The 21,813-nt window shown below is 47.9% G+C and overlaps 2 protein-coding genes across 5 annotated transcripts in view; one reads left to right on the top strand and one right to left on the bottom strand.

The window, feature by feature from the left end:
• The first annotated feature begins 1,752 nt into the window (after positions 1–1,752).
• Positions 1,753–11,949, top strand: ptn (pleiotrophin). Its single transcript, XM_061269026.1, has 5 exons — positions 1,753–1,913; positions 6,631–6,728; positions 6,807–6,980; positions 7,991–8,152; positions 11,561–11,949. The coding sequence occupies exons 2-5, from the start codon at positions 6,632–6,634 to the stop codon at positions 11,614–11,616; spliced, it is 489 nt and encodes a 162-aa protein (XP_061125010.1). The 5' UTR covers positions 1,753–1,913; position 6,631; the 3' UTR covers positions 11,617–11,949.
• A 6-nt stretch (positions 11,950–11,955) lies between these two features.
• The window catches only part of chrm2a (cholinergic receptor, muscarinic 2a), a 31,679-nt gene continuing 21,821 nt past the window's right edge, over positions 11,956–21,813 (bottom strand). For all 4 annotated transcript variants that reach the window (XM_061269023.1, XM_061269022.1, XM_061269024.1 and 1 more), the window contains one exon: positions 11,956–17,690. In XM_061269023.1, the coding sequence (XP_061125007.1) occupies positions 16,151–17,647 (1,497 nt within the window). In that variant the 5' untranslated portion in view covers positions 17,648–17,690 and the 3' untranslated portion in view covers positions 11,956–16,150. The remainder of the gene's footprint in view (positions 17,691–21,813) is intronic.

Raw genomic sequence — 21,813 nt, 5'->3', positions numbered from 1 at the left:
AAAAGCCGCCCGCTCGATAGTTCACTGAGTGACGACCTTGAACAGCAAACGTATTAACGAGGCAAAGCTAGCTAGTACGGTCCAAAAATCCAATTCGATTAATACGTAACAAATAATTCTTCGAACGATCTGGGCCACACTCCCAACTATTTGCATCGCTCCCCCCCCAACCCGGGGTTGTTTTTGTTGCTCCAAGTACATCTCGATCCCAGATGGTCCCAGCTGTGTTGTCAGGTGGGCTTTTATTTGCATGGCCGCCCGCTGGGAATGGCGAGCAAAGAGCACGACCGCTCGTCTGACGGACAGAGGAGGCCATTTCAGAACTCATCTGGGAGGGGAGGGGAGGGGGGGGGCAGCCACAACACGGTCACGTCTCCATCACGTGCAACTAATTTGCTTTTCTCTGCACCTCACTTAAAGTGGAGGTGCACAAACGAAAAAGTAACAGATGTCCAATCCTCCCTCCTTTCTTTTCCTGGAGACATTTTCTTTGCCATAGATTGAAAAGCCATTACTGATAAGACTCGCAGGCTACGGTGGGAAGACAGAAAGAAGTCATTATTAGAGATTAATGAGTTTTTGGGGGGCGGGGGGGGGGGGGGGGGGTTGTCAACGTCGAGTGGTGGGCCGCATTGTCGCCCAGGAGACAAATTGGGGCGAGTGCTGTTTTTTTTTTCTTCCTCCTTTCTTCTGTCTGTCACGCTCTGCGGCTCACGCCCGAGTGTTTTGGCTCCTTCACTCGCAAATCAAGGGTCGGACGCAACGAGGAGGGATCCTAGCTCCACTTTCTCCCCGGCTTGATTATTGGGCTCGCTATTCTCGCCCACGTGATTATTGGCTAACGGATCGATCGCCGGAGTTGAAATATTAATACGCAGTAGAGAGCTTCGTGGATGATAAACTATCTTCATGATGTTTGTTAGCCGAGTGACGTCGCCAGCCCGTCATCCAAACATCTTCAACCTCTCCAACAACAACAAAGTTAGTTGGCAAGTACTTTCGGATTTAATCATGGAAAAAGTGGACGCTGGCAGATGGTGGCAATCTTTGCCCCATCATTCCATCTCCTTTAATCAAATGTTATCAGGCTGCTGGTGAAGCGTATCCCGTGCTGGAAGAGTCCTGGTTGCGCCATTCCGAGGTCGCAAACGCACACGAGATGGATTATTAATGAGTTGAAGATGAGACGGATGGAATGCTCCAGATCGTTATCGGCGGGGTGGCTGACTCGTGCTCATTGCCATTGCCATCAACCCCGCCAAAGAGGACGACGGCCGCAATCTGATAGCGGCTTTATTATTTGCGACGTTCATTGTGCTTGTATCTTAAACCCCGGGGTCGTTTTAATTGCGGAAGTCCGTGGTTAGAAAGCTATTTAGGCATGGTCAACAACAGTTTTCATTCCGAGCAATATCGGCTAGCACGATGACGTCAATGGGAGTGCACCACGGCGCGATCTCGAGCCCAATCAATTTTGCATCGATTGTCATGTTCCCATTCACTTTTCCGCCGATCGATGCCATATTTTATTTATCTAACTTCCTGTTTTGCTTCTGGAAAACTTCTTCCTCTTGCTGCGCTTTCCGTCCTTTCGGCTTCCCGGTCCAACCCCTCCCAAGACACGCCGGGGTCTCGCCCTCTATCTCCCGTTTTCTTCCAGGCGCCCCGGGCGTCCCTGGAGTGACCTTGGGGGTAATGAGTTCCTGAATGCGAGTCAGTAAACCTCGCCCCCCTTCCCCCCTTCCAACCATCACTGACCCACCCCTAACACACACACACGCTATGCTCAACCCACAAAGAGAAGGAAGGCGTAGTGGCAAAGCAGGACAGTGGATTCCGATGAAAAGAGCTTAGAGGACCAAACACTTTTCTCCTGACCGTGCCGATACACAACAAGCAGACCTCGGGTTCAAGTAAGTGCGTCGTCGTTTGGGAAAGGCGGGATCAGCGAAGTCAGGGCCGTTTGTTGAAGTTTGAGAGGAAAAGTTTTTGATGAAGCGTGTCCCGGCAAAACTTTTTGTGGGGGGGAGGGGGGGGGGGGGCAAATATTAATGGTCTGAAGATGACCTGGTGTCTTCAAAGATAGCGTTGAGGCAGGATAGTGGAAAAGCAGAAAAGTTCTGATTTTTTGTCATTGTTTTGTGTGAAAGCCACCAAAAACGTTTTGGTGTGGTAACTCCAGCTAATTTGTGAATCTGAAAATGTTTTCAAAGTCCGGCTTTCTTTTGCGTGCGTGTGCGTTGTTTGACGCGGCCCACTTTTTTCCCAATATGCCACCATTTGGGTCAGGCCTGAGCGGAATGACAAACCCTTAGCGGGTGTATTGTATCGCCGCCGTCCAGCTGCCGTTGCCATGGCGTTCCTCGCCAAACACTTATATGCATTCCTGCTACAGACAAAAGCCCCCCCTTCCCCTTCTCCCCCCCCCCCCCCCCTTTCCACCCCCTTCAAAATGAGGTGTCAACACTCGGATGTGGTCGGAATGAAAGAGCCGGAGAAGTTTTGCGAGGAAGTTCCAAACACAATGCGCATCGGAAGGGGGGAAGGGGGACAAACAAGTCTCGGACCTTTAAGGAGACCTTTGGGAATGACCACGTGACTCCGCCTATAGAACACAAAGGGGCTTCTTCTTCTTCTTGAGGAGCGCTTCTCCACCGAGGAGCCGCTCCGGGGTGTCCGTGAAGGCGGGGGTGACGTGAAAGGGTCTCTTAAGCATGGGGAGGAGGAGGAGGGGGGGCATGAGGATGCTCACAGTGAGTGGTGCATTCACTGACCCCCTCCATCTTCACCACCATTCACATGAACAGAATGAACCTCCATGGGGAGCAGGGGCCCTCCGAGGAAGAGCGCCCAATTGAAAGCAGGGGAATGAGATGGAGGGGGGGCGCAGGGGGCAAAGATTCCAATTCCACCATGCTGAAGAAGATGCCAGGAGCAATGACGTCCACTTATCACTTTATTCCGAGCATACAAGTTGGCCAGACTGACCAGGCTGTTGAAATATGAGAACATCAAATGTGTGTGTGTGTTGAATATATCTGCGGCGTTTACAAATTCTGAAAGAAGAGGACGGGAACCCGAGCATTAGTATTCCGCCCGCTGCGCTTGCTGCGAGCCGGCTGCTCTTTGCAAATAAACAACCAAGTTAGCTTTTCTCTTGCAGGTTTTTGCACTTGTGATCCTTCCTTAAGTGGCTTTCGTAGTCTGATTGGACATCTGTCACTTCTATAAAGTACTGGAACGAAATGTGACTTTGGTGGTGGTGTCTGGTTTGCTGTTTTCGCACTCCATTTCCTTGTTTGAAATGTCAAAGCGCTCACAGTTGAAGGATGTGCTTTTTGCTCTGGCGCGCCATCCTTGACGGATCAGGGATGTCCTCCCCCCACTCCCCGTCCCGCCCGCTCATTCCAAGTAAATAACCGCCGCCGGTGTCGGGAAATAAGACTGTCACGCCGTTCCCAGAGCCGAGTGGATTGACTCTGTTGCGCGTCTGCGAGCAGCCTTTGATACATGGAAGGTCGCGCCGCTGACGCCGGCCGGCCGGCCGGGAATTTCCTCCAAGCGTGTTGTTCTTCGTCACATTCATGCCGGGTATTAAAGCGGACGTGTAATGATGTGCTCATACGCAGAAAGAACAACACGGGCAAAGCTCCAGGAGAGCCTCTTTCATCTCAATTGAGGAAAGGCGAAAGACTTATATCGGCGGCCATTTTGGTTGGAATCAGTCAAACCTGTTGACACGCAATTGGGCGGAGGTGTCGATTTTAATAGGGAAAAAGTCCCATGTGCGGAAGTCGGACATTTTGATTTGAGCGCCGTTGAGGGTCATTTCCTGGATTGGCCGTGAACTCCTTTGTGTCCAGCAACTCGGGCAATAACTCTCTCCAGCCACCGGAGGCCCGTGTGGCGATGATAAGGTCATCTTCGCAATACGTGACGGCTGAGACGAAAAAAAAAAAGAAAATCCATTTGTGAGCGCGGGGGTCAGCGAGGGGACGCGTACATCACTCGCTGGGCTCCAAAAGAGAATGAGTGCGGCCGAATCAATGGGCAGCCAACAACAACAACAAAAAAAAGTCCGTGTGGCCCCTGGCAGGTAAATGGCGAGGCCATCGGCTGCTTTTGTTTGAGACCAAAAGAAGAGAGAAAAAAACCCCAGAGGCTCTCAATAGTGGTATGAAAGGCTGACGCCATTACGATGGATCATGAGGGTCCTCCGCTGACAGCGACACCACCGGGGGAGCCAGCAAAACAAAACAACACAAAAAAACGGCGCAAAAATCCTCACAAGGGTACCGTCAACACGTCATGTTTTTTATTATTTGACAATAGTGACTTATTTGTATTCAATCTAATCTAATCCAATTATTTAAAGTAGTCATTTATTTCTTTTTAATGATGTATTGTTAATTGATTAAATGATCAAAACTACGACTTATTTATTTCTACGTGTCAATATATATTGTAAGAATGATTTAATTATTCATGATTCCTTAATAAAATAATGAAAAGTACTACTTCTTTCTTTTCCCTCCTCCATTACAGTCGTACAGCGAGCGCTTGATCTGAGGCGAGCCGCCATTATTTTCATTCCAATTGACCTTGACGAGTGCTCTGAAGCGGTGAGAAACGTCCTCGAAACGTTTGCAAGCCTTTGGTGTTTTCAAATTAATGAGCGCCAATTGAGTGGCGTGCCGCATCCACTACCGGCGCGGCTGCTGCATTTATTTTTGTCATCTTTTGTACGACGCGCGAGACGGTGGCGTGGGTTGCGCATTCAGCCTGTCAGGTTTGGCGTCCACGGGGGGAAGCTTGTCGGCGTGGGCGTGCGTGCGGCTCTACTCGTCCTCTGAGGCACGGCAGTAAAATCCAGAGACGGCAGCGTGCTCATCACCTTGGAAAGTGGAAAGAATTCAATCTCATGAAGCCAAAGTGATATTTGACTGCGGGGCCTCCTCAGTCAGAGGCATGATTCGTTATTGTGTTATTTCCGTAATCCCACAAGATGGCACCACATCACTCGCTAAATAGCCATGTCGTAATTGGTATCATGGAAGGATTTGTTCAGGTGATGCAAATGGACCGAGAGGCAAGCGTTCATTTTTTTCACTCGTTAAAGTGATTCAGTCTTTGCAGAGGATAAAGAATACATCCCCGAGTGCAATTTGTATTCTATCATTGCTGACAGATTCACCTTCTGTTTTATTTCCCTATCAAACCGGAATCTCTGAAGCGGCGTCTGCTCACAGATCACAAAAGAAAGGCTTCCAAATAAATTCTGTGCAATATGCAATCGGACAAGATGTTCTCACTCTGTTTGAGCGACTTTGTCCAAGGACGCCAGCCACTTTATTGCCCGGGATCAAACGCGGAGACGGGCGGGAGTCGCTTTGCATTCCGCTGTGCTCCTCCGCCGTTGGGGGTTTATCTGGGATACATGATGGGCTTGGATTAGGACCAAGTAAAAACAAGCCCAACAAGTGGAGGACCTGTAACACTGAATGATCCCATTTTATTTCAAATAAACACAGAGAAAAAAAAGTACTCCCCCCCCCATCAATCCGGCCCCCATTGTGTAGGAGAGCCTCGATCAATAAGGCAAATGGGCGGATTGATAGCTGCGAGTCTCAGCGGACCCACTGATCCAACGCGCGTCTCCCAAGAGTGGACTCGATGCCATCGATCGCATGTCCACGAAAGTTGGCTGACGACGCGCTGTGATTGGTTAATTGGTGAGGGCCACAAAGAGACAGCAAACTATGTTTATCATTTCGTATGTGCGGGGTCTCTGTCACGATCAATATGGTTCAATACAAACGTTTTTGTGGAGCCTCCAACCCAGCACAGCTTCTCCAGCAGATACTCAATGGTCAAAAGAATTTAATTTTGAAGATAGTCCGCACAGCGACAATGGTCCTCCAAAGTTCCGACTCCTCGGCTAAAGTTATTCGTTGGCGCGTTTAAATTACATGAAATCTCGTCAATAGTTCTTTTGGTCCAAACACACAATGCCCCCCCCCCCAAAAAAAAAAAATCCTGCGAGTTGCCAGAGGACAAAGGCACGACAAACCCTTAATGGAAGTCATCCCAGTCCCGCCATCTAAAGCCCCAGACGCCGTCTTATCTTCAATACCCTGAAAATCTCTTTTTAGTGGCAAGATGAGGATTTTTTTTTGGTGGATCCTTTTATTGCTTTGCCCTGATTCAAAGTCATGGCAGCCACTGGGATGAGTTTCATGTGTTTTGCAACCAGCGTCAAATCAATGGCCCGCCTGCTCAATGACAGCAATTTCACATTCAAAGTCCGTTAAAAGTTAAATGCAAGTTCAGCGCCATTTGAAATCTGATTTTTCTTTTCATGGTGCAGAAATTGGTTCCAAGGAAAACGCCCACCGTCGAGACACCTTTGAATGTGATATCCTAAAAATATGAATTTTCTTTCCATTGTTCCTCTCTAAATGTAATTGTTGCCCCCTCCATCGTAGACTTGACAAGTAATTTATCGCTCATGTCAGGTTTGGCTGACACAAGCCCACGTATGCGTTGGATTGCAGCGCCGCTCGCCACCCCGAAGTAGCACGTCGCCCCCGGCGAGACCCCTGTAACATTTTTTTGATGTGACATTGGCAGGATGCACGGGCAGAAGCAGTGGAGCGCGCGAGCCGCCGTCATGGCCCTGCTGGTGCTCACCGCCATGGCGGCCGAAGGAGGCAAACCCGATAAACAAGGTGCCAAAATACCATCTCATACGCTTTGCCTTTGACGAAGCGGTGGTTGAAAGTGTTTTTGGCGCCCCCCCCCCGCAGGCAAGAAGGAGCGCAAGTCGGACTGCGGCGAGTGGCAGTGGAGCGTCTGCGTGGCTAACGAGGGCGACTGCGGCCTGGGGACCCGCGAGGGGACGCGCACCGGTACCGACTGCAAGCAGACCATCAAGACACAGCGCTGCAAGATCCCCTGCAATTGGAAGAAGAAGTTCGGAGGTCAGCTCAAGTGTCTCTCAAATCTCCAAGAAAAAAAAAATCCCGCTCTGTGCACTGCACTTGTTCAGTTTTCCGTCCCACCGCTGCTGCTGTCAAGGGCCGGTCTACTCGGGCCGACTTTTGCAGTCTGAGGCGGTCCCGTTTGAAAACGCTTGTTCTCAGAAGTGACGGGCCAATGTCTCTTTTGCCCCCCGAGCAACTTGGAAGTCTCTCTTGGTCCCGAAGCACCTGACAGGACACTTTTTGGGACGAGACGTGTGTCCTAACGATACGATATCACACTTGGCTTTTCCTCCAATTCACGCCAATGCAATTCGACCGGTCCGATCCCCTCAGATGATGATGCAATCCAATTCCCGCCACTTCAAGTTCACTTCGGTGCCAATGTTTTGTTTTTTTCTCTCCCATCCGTGAGGTAACCCGACGATTGGGAAAAGGTGTCAGCGTGGTGCCGTTTTCTTTTCATTGTAGTTAATCTTGCGTCCGTCCGGCCGGCCAGGGGCAAACTGCCAGATTCCCAGGATGCTTTTTCAAGTGGCCAGGACGTCCCCATGAGCTCCTTACAACAAAGCCTCCCCCCTCGATGAGCACCTTGGGAATTAGCCAGCACTGACAAGAGGGTCTTTCATTACGTGCGGCCCCTTCTTCCTCCTCCTCCCTCCGCTTTAGAAAATGACGACTGGAGAGATATGAGCACGTGCAAAATAGGATGCACGGCAGCCGTTTCAAATTGAATCGAAGGCGTCTTCTATCACCGCCGAGCACATATGCGCGAGTTATTTAAGCGGAGAAGATTGTTTCTGGACGTTATTTCCGGGACCTGACAGCAGCCGGGATGCTTCTGATTGGGCTCATCTGTTAGCGGGTGCCATCACGTCCGTCCGTCCGTCCATCTGTCGCCATCTGTTCCAGTTAGATGACGACTATAAACTACGAGCGTGAAGAAAAGCGGCATCTGGCGAGCACAATCAGCGATTGAGATATTGATTTTTTTTTTTTTTTTATGGCAGGGGAGTGCAAGTACGACTTCCAGGCGTGGGGGGAGTGCGACCTGAGCACGGGCAAGAGGAACAGGACGGGCGTGCTGAAGAGGGCGCTGATGGACGCCACCTGCGCCCCCACCGTCACGGCCACCAAGCACTGCGGGAAAGTTCCCAAGGCCAAGTTGCAAGGTGAGCAAAAGTTCCTATTCCCTCGGGTGCGGCGGAAAAAGTCACGCAAGGTGCAGGTTTGTTTGCAGCGTGTAAAAGTCAACTTCGGATATTCACCACTCGCCCTTCCCCACACCTGTGCTCGTTTCAAGCACGACACTTGCACAATGTTCCGCACCATGACAGCATTCCTCCAGCGTTTTGGGAGTGTGCTGACAAGCCCCCCTCGACTCCCTCGCCGTCTCCCCTTCTCGCCTTTTCACTTTCCGCTCTTGAGATTCAGCAGTCGGCGAGTCTCTCGGTGTGCCGTTGTTATTACGGCAATTAGGTTGGTTTTCAAATAGACTCCCTAAGACTGTACTCTTAAATAAATAAAGGTGTCAGTGTTGGTCTCAGTGAAGTGAGGGGGGGGGAGGGAAGGAGGGGAGAACCGAGCGGGCGGTTTTCTCCTACGTAAGCCCCGCTTGGAAGTCGGCGTATGAATTATGGATGGACACGTCCGCGCCTCCCATCCACACAGTAAGGCTGTGTCTGGCGCTGTCTGCTAAAAGAAGCCAAGCTCACCAACGCCAGCCAAACACTCGCTCCGCGTCCTGCATGCTGATGAGACGGCATCAACTACGATCCACTTTAATTATAAACTCCAATTGTGCCCTCATTACGATTCCTAAAAATACCATTTGTCGATACTGTACCTTTGGCTCATTATGACGCCAATCCCTCCCATTCCAATTGGCTATACTTGCAATATGATTCACACAATTATTAATGTGACACAATTCAATCTGATTACAATCCTCCAGCCTGATATGATAAAATCCATTTCACTTGGACTGAAATCTATTTGAGTCCAATTACGATTCTCAATAGGATTTTTTTCCGATTCTGATCAATCTGATCCACAATGCCATGTCAAGTTACAGACGTATACGACGCTTCCCTATGATTACTACACAATACGATTCACTCAAGTTGTGTTCCAGTACAAAAGGATTCCCTCCATTCATGACAGCAAGCACAATGGCAATCACTCCAGAAGCATTGCAGGACTTTTCTTCTTCTCCTGATTTGATTTCTTTCCCCGGCCTGGCTCCAATAAATGCTCTTTAATTGCGTGTTATCTTCCAAGATGAGAACTCGTGATTGCGCCTTCATCCCCCGCCACCATTAACGACGTGGGCCCGCCTCGTTCGAGCCTCCTACTTAGCGTCAGCGCCGTCTGAGGCGAGGTGAGGAGGTTAACTCGCTATTCAAACGTAATCACACGCTGCTAGCTTCTAACTGCCACCTCCCGCCCAACGGAAGAATGTCAAACAACGCGCGGAATATTTGACAAGCCGGCCAGGAGTGAATCAACGGCCTTTTGTTAGTTCTGCAAACCGGGACGCGATTGACTCGCAAACGCGGCGCGGCGACCGCTGCCAAAACGCCGCCGGACGCCTTATCGCGCTCCGCAGATGCCCGGCGGGTTTGCGTAACCTCGACGTCGGGCCGGGCGGACGCTCGCAATAGCATGGCGGGCAGGTGCGGGGACATCCGAGGTCAGAAGGTGTTGTCCCCGAGGTGGCGGGGGAGGGCTCTCTCCACTCTCACAATGCGAAGTAATCCTCGTAGCCGTTTCATTCCGCTCGCTTAATTAGGATTTGATATTTCCATTTGTGACTCGATTGAATCGGTAAATCCTTCCATGTTTATTTCAGACAAGGAATTAAAAATACCTCCCTCCGGTTTGTGCTCATTAACTTTATTGTCATGTCGAAGGCAACGGCGTGCTGTTGTCGCAGTGCATATCGTTTGCCGTAATGCGGCGCCAACAGCAGCAGGCGGCGGCGGCCTTGCGCGGCAGCGGCACAGCTCGCGCATCCAATTCAATTCCCTTTAATGACCGCTCAGCTAAGCCGGAGGAATTCGATTAGCTCAAATGTGATTGGGGCAACATAACAAGCTGCAAGGACACAGAAACACACTTGAGGCACACAAGTATTCTTTCAGACACTTGGATTCACTTGTTATGTTTGTGCGAGGATTTTCATGCAGGCAATCCCCGGTAGAGACACCAATTGCTTATTATGGGGCAAAGTGTCGCAACGCAAATGCTCTGTTTGCTTTTTCAGTTTGTTGCACGCCAAACAACATTGGCCGTAATGGCCGTCCATCCATCTCCCACCTCGGCTTATTACAAACACTGAAAGCGTTGTTTATTAGAGCCCAGCTCTTTTTTTTTTTTTTTTTATTCCACAGGCGTACCTTTCAATCTGCATTTCCCCCCGCACTCGGAGGAAGCAAATTCCCGAGGGGACCAAAGTGCCTGAGCCATTTTTTTTTCCCCGCTGCCTGTTGGAGGATCCAAAACATTGCGTTGGTTTACTCATATTTGCATATTTGCTTTTTTTAGCGACACCAAACATTGGAAAATGGCCGACTTCCGCCATCTTTATACACATGTCTTTTTGAGACTTTTCATGGGTCAAACTTGTCCCCCGAGATGCAATTTGCGAGCTAAAATTGGCTGTGGGGGGGCTGAATGTTCAAATCCAAGGGTCCATGAAAATGACCCTCAAAATGGCCGCCGGGCAAACAAACAGGGTCGCTGCTGAGCTTTGCGCCTGAGTTGTCGGTATCTACTGACATTGAGTTTGATCTGCAATCTGGCGAGGCTTCGGGTGTCTCAGGTAGTCCTATGCAGAGTCTCTTCCTTACGCCTCTCCTGGAATTGCAAACACAGCATCCCGCTGGAGGTTAAACATTTCTGTTTTTGTTTGTCCCCCCCCCCCCCCCCCTCGCCGCCTAAGCCCACTGATCCGTCTGCCGGGGGCCAACTGTATCTCATCCATCCCTTTCGCACCCTAACTCATCCCCATCCCGTCTCCTGTGGTAACCCCTCTGCTCTTCGAGGGAGGGGGCGAGCTTATCTCCCGACCGACAGACACGGAAAATCGCATCTCAGCCTGAGATTGCTGCGCTTGCCGCACTCCTGCTGCCTTGTGTGCACAGGTGTGTGTGCGTGACAGACAATTTCTGCCCGCCTTCATTAGAATTGACGCACGTGTAGCTGTCACTCAAACAAGCCTTTGAATGTTTGGAGTCCCGCTTTGAAGCAGATCTTTTCGAAAAATGAACTGAGATTTTCTCTGATTGCCGCTAAATTGGAAGCACGGGTACAAGACAGATGAGTGACGCGACATGGCGAGAGATTTGGGGATCCGTCATCGCGTGCGAGCGGAGCGCGGCGGCAAACCTTGATGACTTGCTATGAAAACAGAAAAGTCTCAGGTTGAAATTGATGTCAAAGTTTGGAAAAAGACCAAAATTGCTTTCGCCGCCTAAGCCTGAAACTCGGCCTATTATGAATAGACGCACTAGAAAAAGTGACAGGAAGTCAGCCATTTTGGTCTAAAAGTTCTTGTTTCCCTTCTCTCGGTCCTCCAGATGCCAAGAAGCAGAAGAAAGAAGGCAAGAAGCGAGAGCGCGGCCAAATGGACTGATGGAGATGAGGAAGACGCAGTGGTTGAAGATGAGGGCGATGATGTCGACCACGTCCCGTAGCGGGAGAACGCCCGTGGAAACAACACCCGTAGTGTTTATAATTAGTCTTATCTAGAAACAAAGACTAGCAGAATTTAATCACCTAATCAGCACCCATCCACTGGAATATTTTATCCTTCTTTTTGCTGCTTTTTATTTGTCGATACCTCAATTTACCCGACCCCCCCCCCCCCATTTAATCCTGTTAATCCTCATTTGTGTTAACATCCTTCCCAGCCCAAACCCCGCTTCCTTCGTTTTCCCAGAATGCAAAATAAAGGAATAAAAGATGACTTTTTTTTATTGTTTTTATTTTCATCCTGAAAGAATATGGCACAATTTTTAACCACTAAGATGCATGAAAAATCATCAATATCATTGTTCCTGTACAGGAGAGGGGGGGGGGGGGGGTTATCAGACGAGGCATTCGGGAAGCTATGAAACACACCTATGTACATTTCCAATTCTTACATATATATGTCATATATATTTATATATATTTGTATTTACATGAACTATTTTTCCCACAAGTAACACACAAAAACATCTACAAAACAAAAAAATGCAGCTGGCAGTGGGGCCAAATGTTTTTTTTTTTTTTTGTGTCCACTTTTGGCATTCTCCTGCACAACATTGCAAATCATGCCCACAGAAATGCACATTATTATTATATTACTAAAAATAAAAATAGTTTTAACGCACAAAGTTTCTGTACCGTTTGCAAGGGCACGTTTTGTAAAGTGATTATAAAATGCGTGTGAAATGTTGCGTGTATGCAGGGGTCTTTGGAAGCCTATTTGAAATCTAGATCACGCACACACACACATTGCAAATATGGACACAAATGTGGCAGCTGTTAAATGAAAGTAGCTGTAGCTCAGAGCAAACACACGTTCGTATTCAAGCACACAAAGAGCAATTCTATCATTCCCCCTAAGGCACTTTGAAATTGCTCCGTACAATCTGACGATATTTCCCATTTTCTGTCCAGTCTGTAAAATGTCTTTGCGTCATCCCTACTTTTTCTTCCTACATGGGAATATTCTAGCCCTTTGACGAAAGCCGTGTGAAGAGGAGCCCGATTAGCTCTGACGGCACGATGATAACGATGTGGTGATGTGAAATAAAATTCTGCAATTTCCAATGGTGCACTTGGATGTACAGATTGGAACAACGGCAAGGCCAACATGGTCGACGTTCCTTCAGCCTATGTCAAAGAACTCAATTCACGTTTTTATTTTGTTCCTTTTATTTTTTAATTTCTTTAAAAACATGATTTATTCCTCGATTTCATCGTCAATACGTATAGATTTATGTCATTTTTATTTGATTTATGGCTGTTCGCTTAATTGACTTTCAACCGAGGTCTTCCACGCCACTAGAGGGCAGCACACAACCGGAAACGTACTTTCCAATTTCCACCCACATCGCGGGACGATGAACATGGCGGCAAAACCGTACGTGGTTTGTCCACCATAGGAAAAAAAGACGACATTTCTGTCCTGGTAAGTGTGTTAATGTTACTTTTGTCACAACGTTTGTACGTTTGTTAATCTACCACATTCCCGAAAATAAACAGAAAATATATGTTAGCTTAGCCGCGTTTTCTGTTCGTTATGTTTACAGAGGGACGCCAAAATGGCGTGGCGTCGCCAACAGACATTTCGGTGGATGAAACGGCACTAATACCATTTTGGTAAGTGTAATAATATTCCTCTTGTCACGACCTTGAAAATCACATGTTGTGAGGATGATTACATTTTAGCCAGAAATAGTGGTCCGGTTTCACCACCATTCTCCCTCTCCCAAGAAGAAGGCGAAAAAAGAAAAAAGGTCATTTGAACTAAATGTTCCCTAGAAATTTTCCTTGTCGCTTTTCTACCATTTTCGCCCTCCAATTTTCATATGAAGTTGTATTAATTTGGTCCTCCTTCACCTCTCTAGGCGGACTGCATGTAAAACGAGATGGACACGAGGACAAGTCGACAATAGTAAGTGGAATATTGTTTTCTGCTCGAGATACTTCAACGAATTAAATCATTGTTATCACTTATGATAATTCATTATATACGTATATATTGTGAGACAAAAGGACATGCTGGGTAGAATTGTCACAACTGTAATATGTGTTGTGGCCTTGGTGAAATAAATAATTCAAATCAAATTGCATTGAGATGGAAAAAATACTGAATAAGCTTCCTGGTGGAGTAATGCTACTTTTGTATTGCATTTACGCATCCAACCAGGCAACATGGGGCTTTTTTTGCCATGGTTTTGAGAAAATGATTTTACTTCTTATATTGATCTTCTTCTATTGTTTTTTGAGAAAATTTTTTTGCTTCTTATATTGTTCTTTTAATATTGTTTTTTGAGAAAATGTTTTCGCTTCCTATATTGTTCTTATATTGGTCCTCGGTTTATGACACACGGCTCATATACATGTAAGCCTTTTTTTCGTCCGAAGCGGTTTTGTAAAGGCGTCGTAAGAGTCGTGACCCGCGCGGGAACTAGTTGGTGCGCGTGGCGGAAGAATACACCTTGCTGTGGAAGATTGCGTTACCCACTCGCATAGTATACGCCATTTTGGACAGTTGCGTCGCTTCGCTTTTGCAACGGACCTTCCAGTGTGCAAGCCAACCACAGGAATAAAGGTAAGGACTAGTTTTCTCCTTTTTATTGCTGTACCACAACCGCAAAAATAAAGGTAAGGAATTGTTTTATCTTTCATTATTACTGTACTGTTTCATCTACTAATGACTGTTTCGACCTACACCTACGCCGAAATTCGGTTTACATCGCCGCGGAGGAACGGATCAACGTCGTAAACCGAGGACCCCATGTACTGTATTACTGTATTTTTCATGCATGTCCAAGAAAGCATTGAAGCAGATAAATAGACAAAATGCTGCCCTTCCTTCCGCGAGCGAGCATGCACACGCTCTAGCTGAGCGTGTAATGGGCCAATTTTGAACAGTAAATTGCTAATGTGTCTGCTAATGTGCTAATTTCGTACCTGTGACCGCACTCTTAATCAGTGTTTTTTTGTGAAGGTATGTACACAAAATGCTAACATGACGCTAATGTGAATGATGACATTAAAGACGCACAAGTAGCCCTTTTAAAATCACAAGCCGTTGAAGGTGTGATCCAAAGTTAACTCCACACTTGGAGCCCACAACCACACATCAGCATACGGACATACACACACACACACACGCACTCTCACAAACTTGCAATAGTCTCACATACACGTACATTGATCCTCACACTAATATGCTCTGAGCTTTAGCTACCTTCTAGACGCTGCTGAGATTCCTAATGTGACAGCACTAATAAATATGTTATTAGTTGGGATCAGCAAAAAGTATTCTGTTCAAACAGCTTAAATCGATCTGTTTTTGTTTTTGAAGGACTGTAAAGAAAAAAATTCAAGCGACGAGCAGGAAATCATTACGAATAGAATTTAGCAGGATTCTAGTTTTATGGCGACTAAATGCTAACTAAACAAGCTCCAAAAAAGGGCAAAAAAAAAAAATCCAGTTTTTGGTTTTGATGAAGAGATCTTTGTACAGTTATCTACAAGTGTTGTCGCTGAACTTAAAACGCGTGAGGTTTGTAAATTCAGGCAGCCCTGTTGTCCCGTTGCGGAGCATTAAAATGTAGCCTGTTTCCTACCGATGCTACGACTGCTTGTAGGACATTTCAAAATGTTGTAAACAATAGGCGCTGGAGTGCTTTCGGATGGCAGAACGCAACTGGCGAGCACTAACCTAAATTTAAAATGATGACAAACATTTGTGTGTGGGCTTGCACTGCCAGTTAGACCCCAAGAGTATTCTTTAAATTTCTGGAGAACCTTCTGAGAAGGTTGAAGTAAGTAGGTTTGAAACATTTTCTCATCAAATGTTTTGTTGCGTCGTCTTTGAGAAATTTAACAAAAGTCAATGTTGTACAGCTTGCTCTCCACTTTACTCCTGAAAAACAATTTCTCTCCTATTTATATGAAAGTCAGAAACCTCAAATTCTACAGCTTGAATCCTTCTTGGTTCAATAATGTTCTAAGAATGTGTCCACCAACCATAGCTTAAAAATCCAAACTCAAATATTAGTCACCACTCAATGCTAGGCGAGGCTCATTTACAGCTGATTGTAGTCTGCCAGCTTTTACCCTGCGTCTACCCTGACCAATGTTTTGAAATTTATTGTGATTTCCTGAATGAGTCAGCCATGTCATCATGTTAACAGTGTCTGTATTTTTATTAAATCTATTTTGAATGACATTTGAGCTGTGTTTTTTTCTGAACTGCTCTGCCTTGGTCAAATGATGTCGAAGGTTTTGTTAAATACTGGTGACATCTGAGTTCACGTGGGCTTTTGCCTTCTGTAAGTACTTGTGACGTCATGGAGAAATATCCTTTTGAGGGAAATGGCGGAAATGGTAGAATGGACGATCATTCACACAAAATATCTGCACTACGCAACTCTCTGAAATGTCTACCTAGCAGAACGAATGTTCTTGTACTGACAGAGCAGCAGGTGCTTGAATGTCTTTTTGAAGGTGGCGTTGCACAGGGCGTAACAGGCTGGGTTGATGGTGCTGTTGATGTAGCACAGCCAGTAGCCTAGCGTCCACACCGTGTTGGGGATGCAACTGGAGCAAAAAGTGTTGATCAGCACCATCACGTTGTAAGGTGTCCACGTGGCCACAAAGGCTACTAGGATAGCCATGATGGTGCGCGTCACCTTCTTTTCGCGCGACGGGGGCACCTTCTTCTTTTTGGCGGGCGGCTGCTTGGTCATCTTCACAATCTTGCGGGCCACGTGGTTCTGCCGCTCTGAGGCCGGCACAATCTCCACCGTGGCATTGGATGGCGTGTAGCAGTCGCCCTTTGGGGATTTGGCCTTGATCTTGATGCAGGTCAACTTGGAGACACCCGCCTTGGCACGCTGGCGGGGTAGCGGATGGCCAGGGTCAGGGGCAGAATTGGCGGCCGAAGGCGGCGCATCCTCATCCTTCACATTGGATGCGACCGCGCTGCCCGAAGTGGAGTCATTGGAGCTCTCCTTTTCCTCGCCGGCTGCGCAGATCTCTCTTGTGGTGTCGTCACCCTCGGTTTCCGCCTCTGCGGTGGAGGAAGGCGCTTTGCCGTTCTGCATCCTGCCGTCGTGCTGGTTGCCACCATCCTCCGTGTTCTGGCTCTGGGAGGCTGCCGTGTTCTCGGCCGGTATATTGTTGTTGTTGGGTTTGTTCCTGCGCTTGGCGGGCGACAAAGGCTCAGCGGTTCCTCCCGATGGCTTGCGATTATCCTTCTTGACGCGGCTCTTGCTCGCCCTGGAGATCTGCCAGTAGAGCTGAATCATGATGATTACGGGCAAGTAAAAGGCGGCGATGGCGGTGCCAAAAGTGACGGCTGCGTTTGAGAAGAACTGAATGTAGCATTCCTTCTCTGGCACTGTCCGCCCGCCCACGATGAACTGCCAAAAGAGGATAGCTGGCGCCCACAGGATAAAGGACAGGACCCAGGCAGCAGCGATCATCATGCCCGCCATCTTGGTGGTCCTTTTTACAGGGTAGCTGAGTGGCTTAGTGACGCAGAAGTACCTGTCAAAGCTTATGATGAGCAGATTCATAACGGACGCATTGCTGACCACGTAGTCCAGCGCCAGCCACAAGTCGCAAACCACCGGACCCAGAGGCCAGTACCCGATGACGATGTAGACTGTGTACAAGTTCATGGAGCAGAGTCCAATAATGAGGTCGGCGCACGCCAAGCTGAAGAGGAAGTAGTTGTTGACAGTCTGCAGGTTCCTGTTGACCTTTATGGAGACCATGACCAGGATGTTGCCAATCACCGTGACCAGGCTAAGGGAACCGGCCACCAGCACAATGAAGACCACCTCCACAGTCTTGTAGGAGCCCTCGGGCTCCTCTGCCGCATCAGTGTCGTTGCCTTCTGAGGCGTTCCAATAGCTGAAATTCAGTGCATCCATGGCATCGGCTCCTGCTCGTCGACACCTCCCACTCGCACGGAACCTGCGGAGGAGCACAAAAGAGAATTTGTGATGAAAAAGAGCTTTATACCGTTTGAAATGAAAAGTGCTGTCACTTTAGCGCATTAACATTCTACTAAGCTGACACGCTGCCTGAACATCTGTTTGATAACCTCTGCGGTAACAATTGTCGAGGCAACGCTTTCCATTGTAATGTTGTGTTTTTAAATTGTGCTGTCAAGGCACCTGCAGATCTCAGGAAAATATGACATTTAAATGGTAGAAAATCAATAGATCATAAAATTGGAATTGATTAAAAATGGAATAGAAAAAAAAAAGAGAGAAATGGTTATCATGAACCTGAATTACACTTTCTACCCGAAATGCCAGACCTGTGTCTTTTCAGGTACCAACTTTTTTAATGCCATGTGAAACTAGATTCAGCGGCTGAATAAATTTTTCCAAAAATTCACTGGCCCTAATTACTAAAATGAGTGATGTTTGTGATGCATTTGAGTTGACAGTTGCGAACATTCACTTATCTGCAGTGCCAGAAATCCCCAGTGGTGGCATTGGGGCATGGAGCTAAGCTGGCCTAATCCCCATAAAATGTTTAACGTCTCTGATTTACGCCAGCTAAGCGCGGCAATACAAACGGGACACACTTGTTCCTCGCCCAGTGGATTAGAGCGGCAGTGCAGATGGTCGCAACACGGTCCCAACGGGGAGTTGCTCTTTGTCCTCCACCTAAGCCCTGACACACCTGAGAGCTCGGACACTCGCACAGGAGTCCAAACAAATCCATCTGGCGTCCCTCCTCTTTCTTTGACTGGCTGCAACAGCTCTGCATGTCCCCGAGGTGCCCAAATGGAAAGTTTTTTTTCTTCCTTGCCGTCAACTCCAGCATGCTGAGTGAACGGTCGCCTGGGGAGATCTGCGATGACTTATCTTAGCGTAGCTATCAATCATTCGACTCCCCTACCGCGCGTTCGGCCCAACCTCATCAGAACGCTGACGCCAATGATCGCACCCTTTGACTGATGAACATAATGCCTGTGCCAGACTCCTTTCAGGCCGACATACCTCACGCGGATGCCTAAATGGATTCTTTTGTCTCAGGTATTAGCCTTCCGGACGCCGCCGTGCGAATAAATGAGCTTTCCGTATTGTTCCCTGTTCTGATTTGCAGTTTGCTCGCTAGAGCCGAAAATTGCTTATGGCCTTTGGGGAGCACAAAAAGGCCAAGCTCGCCCTTTCACAGCCACCTTTACCCCCCGCCTTCGGTGCTTTACACAGGTGGGCAGAGAGCGAAAGCAGTGAGATGACAACGCCGTCCTTGCCTTTTTAATTTGAAGCCACGTTAGCGGTTCAACGCATTTTGCCAGCGACACGCAACAGGTGGCGCTTGATGCCTGCGGCAAGCTCGCCATGTGATTTGTGAGCTCGGCAGCTGTGCATTTAAAACGACCCATACGGACGCTTCTCTCATCCTCTTGAGTTCACACTTTACATCTGCGGATCCCAGATAAATCCCTGGGGCACCTGCGCCCCACTCCCCTCATCCCTAGCGTTTGCATTTCCATCATTGGCCGGCGCTCTCCATCAAGGACTAGGCCGGCGTTTATTTGCCATTTGCTGACGTGCATGACTGGAATGCCAAAGCTGTGATTCCAGCCGCACAGCTGGGACATGGAGAGTATGGCATGGGTCTGGGATGCTCGCAAGATTTCTCTTTTTACAAATCAAGAAAGAGGAAACCAGTTAAAACCAATCAACGTAGATGGGTCAACGTAGACTTGCAGTCTACAGTCATATGCGAAGGTTTGGGCACCCCTGATCGTAGACTTGCAGGGTATATTTAGAGCCACTTTGAAAATAGGGAAAAGCATTGGCCGGATGACATCCACAACTTCTCAAGGACCACCGGCGGCCCATGGACTAGACGTCAACCCTGAGCCAATGTATACAACAAAAATCCACACTGATGCTTGAGCGATTGGTCAACCAAACAGTGAATGTTGTTGCAGCTGATTTCTCATTTCCTGTTCGCTGTTTTTGGAACCTAATGCTCCAGCAAATACTTGACACTTGACTTTTGAAGCTTGGGAGAAACCCCGGAAAGAGGACGGACAATACCTCCGAATCTAACAATTAGCTCTGCAGGATTTGTGCTCTGGTAACAGACGTACACTCCCGATTTACCCAACATCAAAGCAGCAACACCTCTGCGAACCATAACCTGGGAGTATTACAATCAAGGGTACACAAATGGACCTTTACCCTTTCAAAACTCGGTTCCAGGAGAAAAAAATGCACCTTTTTGGGCTGTACGGTATCCACTTGTTTGTGGATTAAACCTCTGTGCTAAAAAAAATGAACTTCTCCTGTGCAGCTATTTCTATACTGGCTGCAGAACTGTATTCAACCCAAGCAAGTGTGATTAATCATGTTTGGCACCAGTAGGCTTGCGTGTGTTTTCTATCAGGCAAGGTTCTTTAAGGTTGGCGATTGTTGCATTACACATCAGCGAATATCTAATTTCAAGAGCCGAAGTTTTCCAAATGGGTTTTTGCCAAAGGTGTCAAACATATCTCCCGGAAGCAGGACTTAAGTGGGGGATCAAATCCTGACAGGTGTAGCATCATCCCTCCGCTAATCTCTCGGCACAGGGATAAATGAGAGGCGGGTTTCGAGAACGTCTCCTAAGTGGGTGCTGTCACGATGCGGCTCGACTTGACGGACCGTCGGTCAAGGATTAACATTCCGTCAGCTTTATTTCCAGCGCCGGCGCGGGGTGCATTGATGCGGACTCTGATGGCCACATGGATTGACGGCGCCACGTCGCACTCACGTCTGACACTTTGTCACCATCTGCTGCCTGTTATGCGATGAAGAAGGTGTGTTTTGCCTCGCTTGTTCCCCCCCATCTGTGGGCCCACCGCAGTCAAGACGGAGGACTGTAAATAGCACAAACTGTCCAAGGGCAACGTTTGCTTTGCTTCTTTATCGCTTTGCTGTGAATCACAAGAGGACGTGTGGGGGATGGCTGGCCAAACGCTGAAACAATGAAGTGGAACAAATCACCCCCCACACCACCACCGCCGCCGCGCCTGCCTTTTCTCTGTCGCTGCTATCGGCCGCTATCTTAATGAGTGCCAGCTTTCCATCGAGGGCGAGTGCAAGGCAGCCAGCCAGCCGAAGCAATACATCGCAAGGCGTGGAAGGCACATGCTGCGGGGGAAGCGGGCCTTGCCATTTGGAATATTTAAAGTGACACCAGTCTCTCAAGAGGAAACCATTCCAGGGCTTGTTAAACAAACAGTTAAAAGTCAACAAGTACCTTTTGTGCAGCCACGCCGCTGAAGTATGGACCTTTGGTTTTTTTGGTTTGTTTGACCCAGTTAGCTTTATTTGCTAGTGCCATCAATGCCCCAAATTGGAGTTAACAGGATATAATAACACCGCAGATGGTGACCTTATTGTTAGTGTGCTGCAGATCCAAAACAAAACAACAATGTAGCAAACACTTTAAAACGGCTTCAGCTGAAACCCCAAAAGCAACACAATAGCGCAGAGCCTCTTCTCGGCCGGCTCTCCACGTAATGAATCTGCTCATCGGAATGCACGGGAGCCGAAGAAACAGGTGAATCCCAGAGGCAACGTACAATCTAATCTAGCAAGGGCGCACGCTAACGGCTTTCTTAGGAAATGATTGTAACGGCCAACAAAGATAGGAAGACGCATTATGCGGCTGCATTATGACGGTGTTCCCAGCGTAGCGGAGGATCCATTTCCTCTGAGTTCGCTGGAGCGGAAACAAAGGATGCCTGTCAGCAGTCATCGAAGGCATCTTTTGTGGGATTAGGTAGTGACAGTTTAGGAATTCTGTATTTGCACAATAGTATCAAATGCATCCATGGGGTTTTGGCCATTATGTGTTTAACAACACAGCATGTCTAATGATGTCACTGTCGGAGTGGATTACGTTTCATTCCTCATGCTAGCGAATTAAAAAGTATATTTTAGCGCTAGCGCCATCAAGCCTTTTCTTTTGGTGCTTCCCGCTGGAATGGCCTCACCTTGAATAGACACTAACAAGCTTTGAATCATCACCTGAAACCAGTCTGAAACAAAGGGGGTGGACAGAAGAATCTGGAAGACTCTTG

The sequence above is a fragment of the Syngnathus typhle genome, linkage group LG21 (genome assembly GCF_033458585.1).
Source record: "Syngnathus typhle isolate RoL2023-S1 ecotype Sweden linkage group LG21, RoL_Styp_1.0, whole genome shotgun sequence".
In the NCBI taxonomy this organism is placed as follows: domain Eukaryota; kingdom Metazoa; phylum Chordata; class Actinopteri; order Syngnathiformes; family Syngnathidae; genus Syngnathus; species Syngnathus typhle.
Note: the sequence above shows the minus strand (reverse complement) of the source record. Positions and strands in the feature narration are given on the sequence as shown.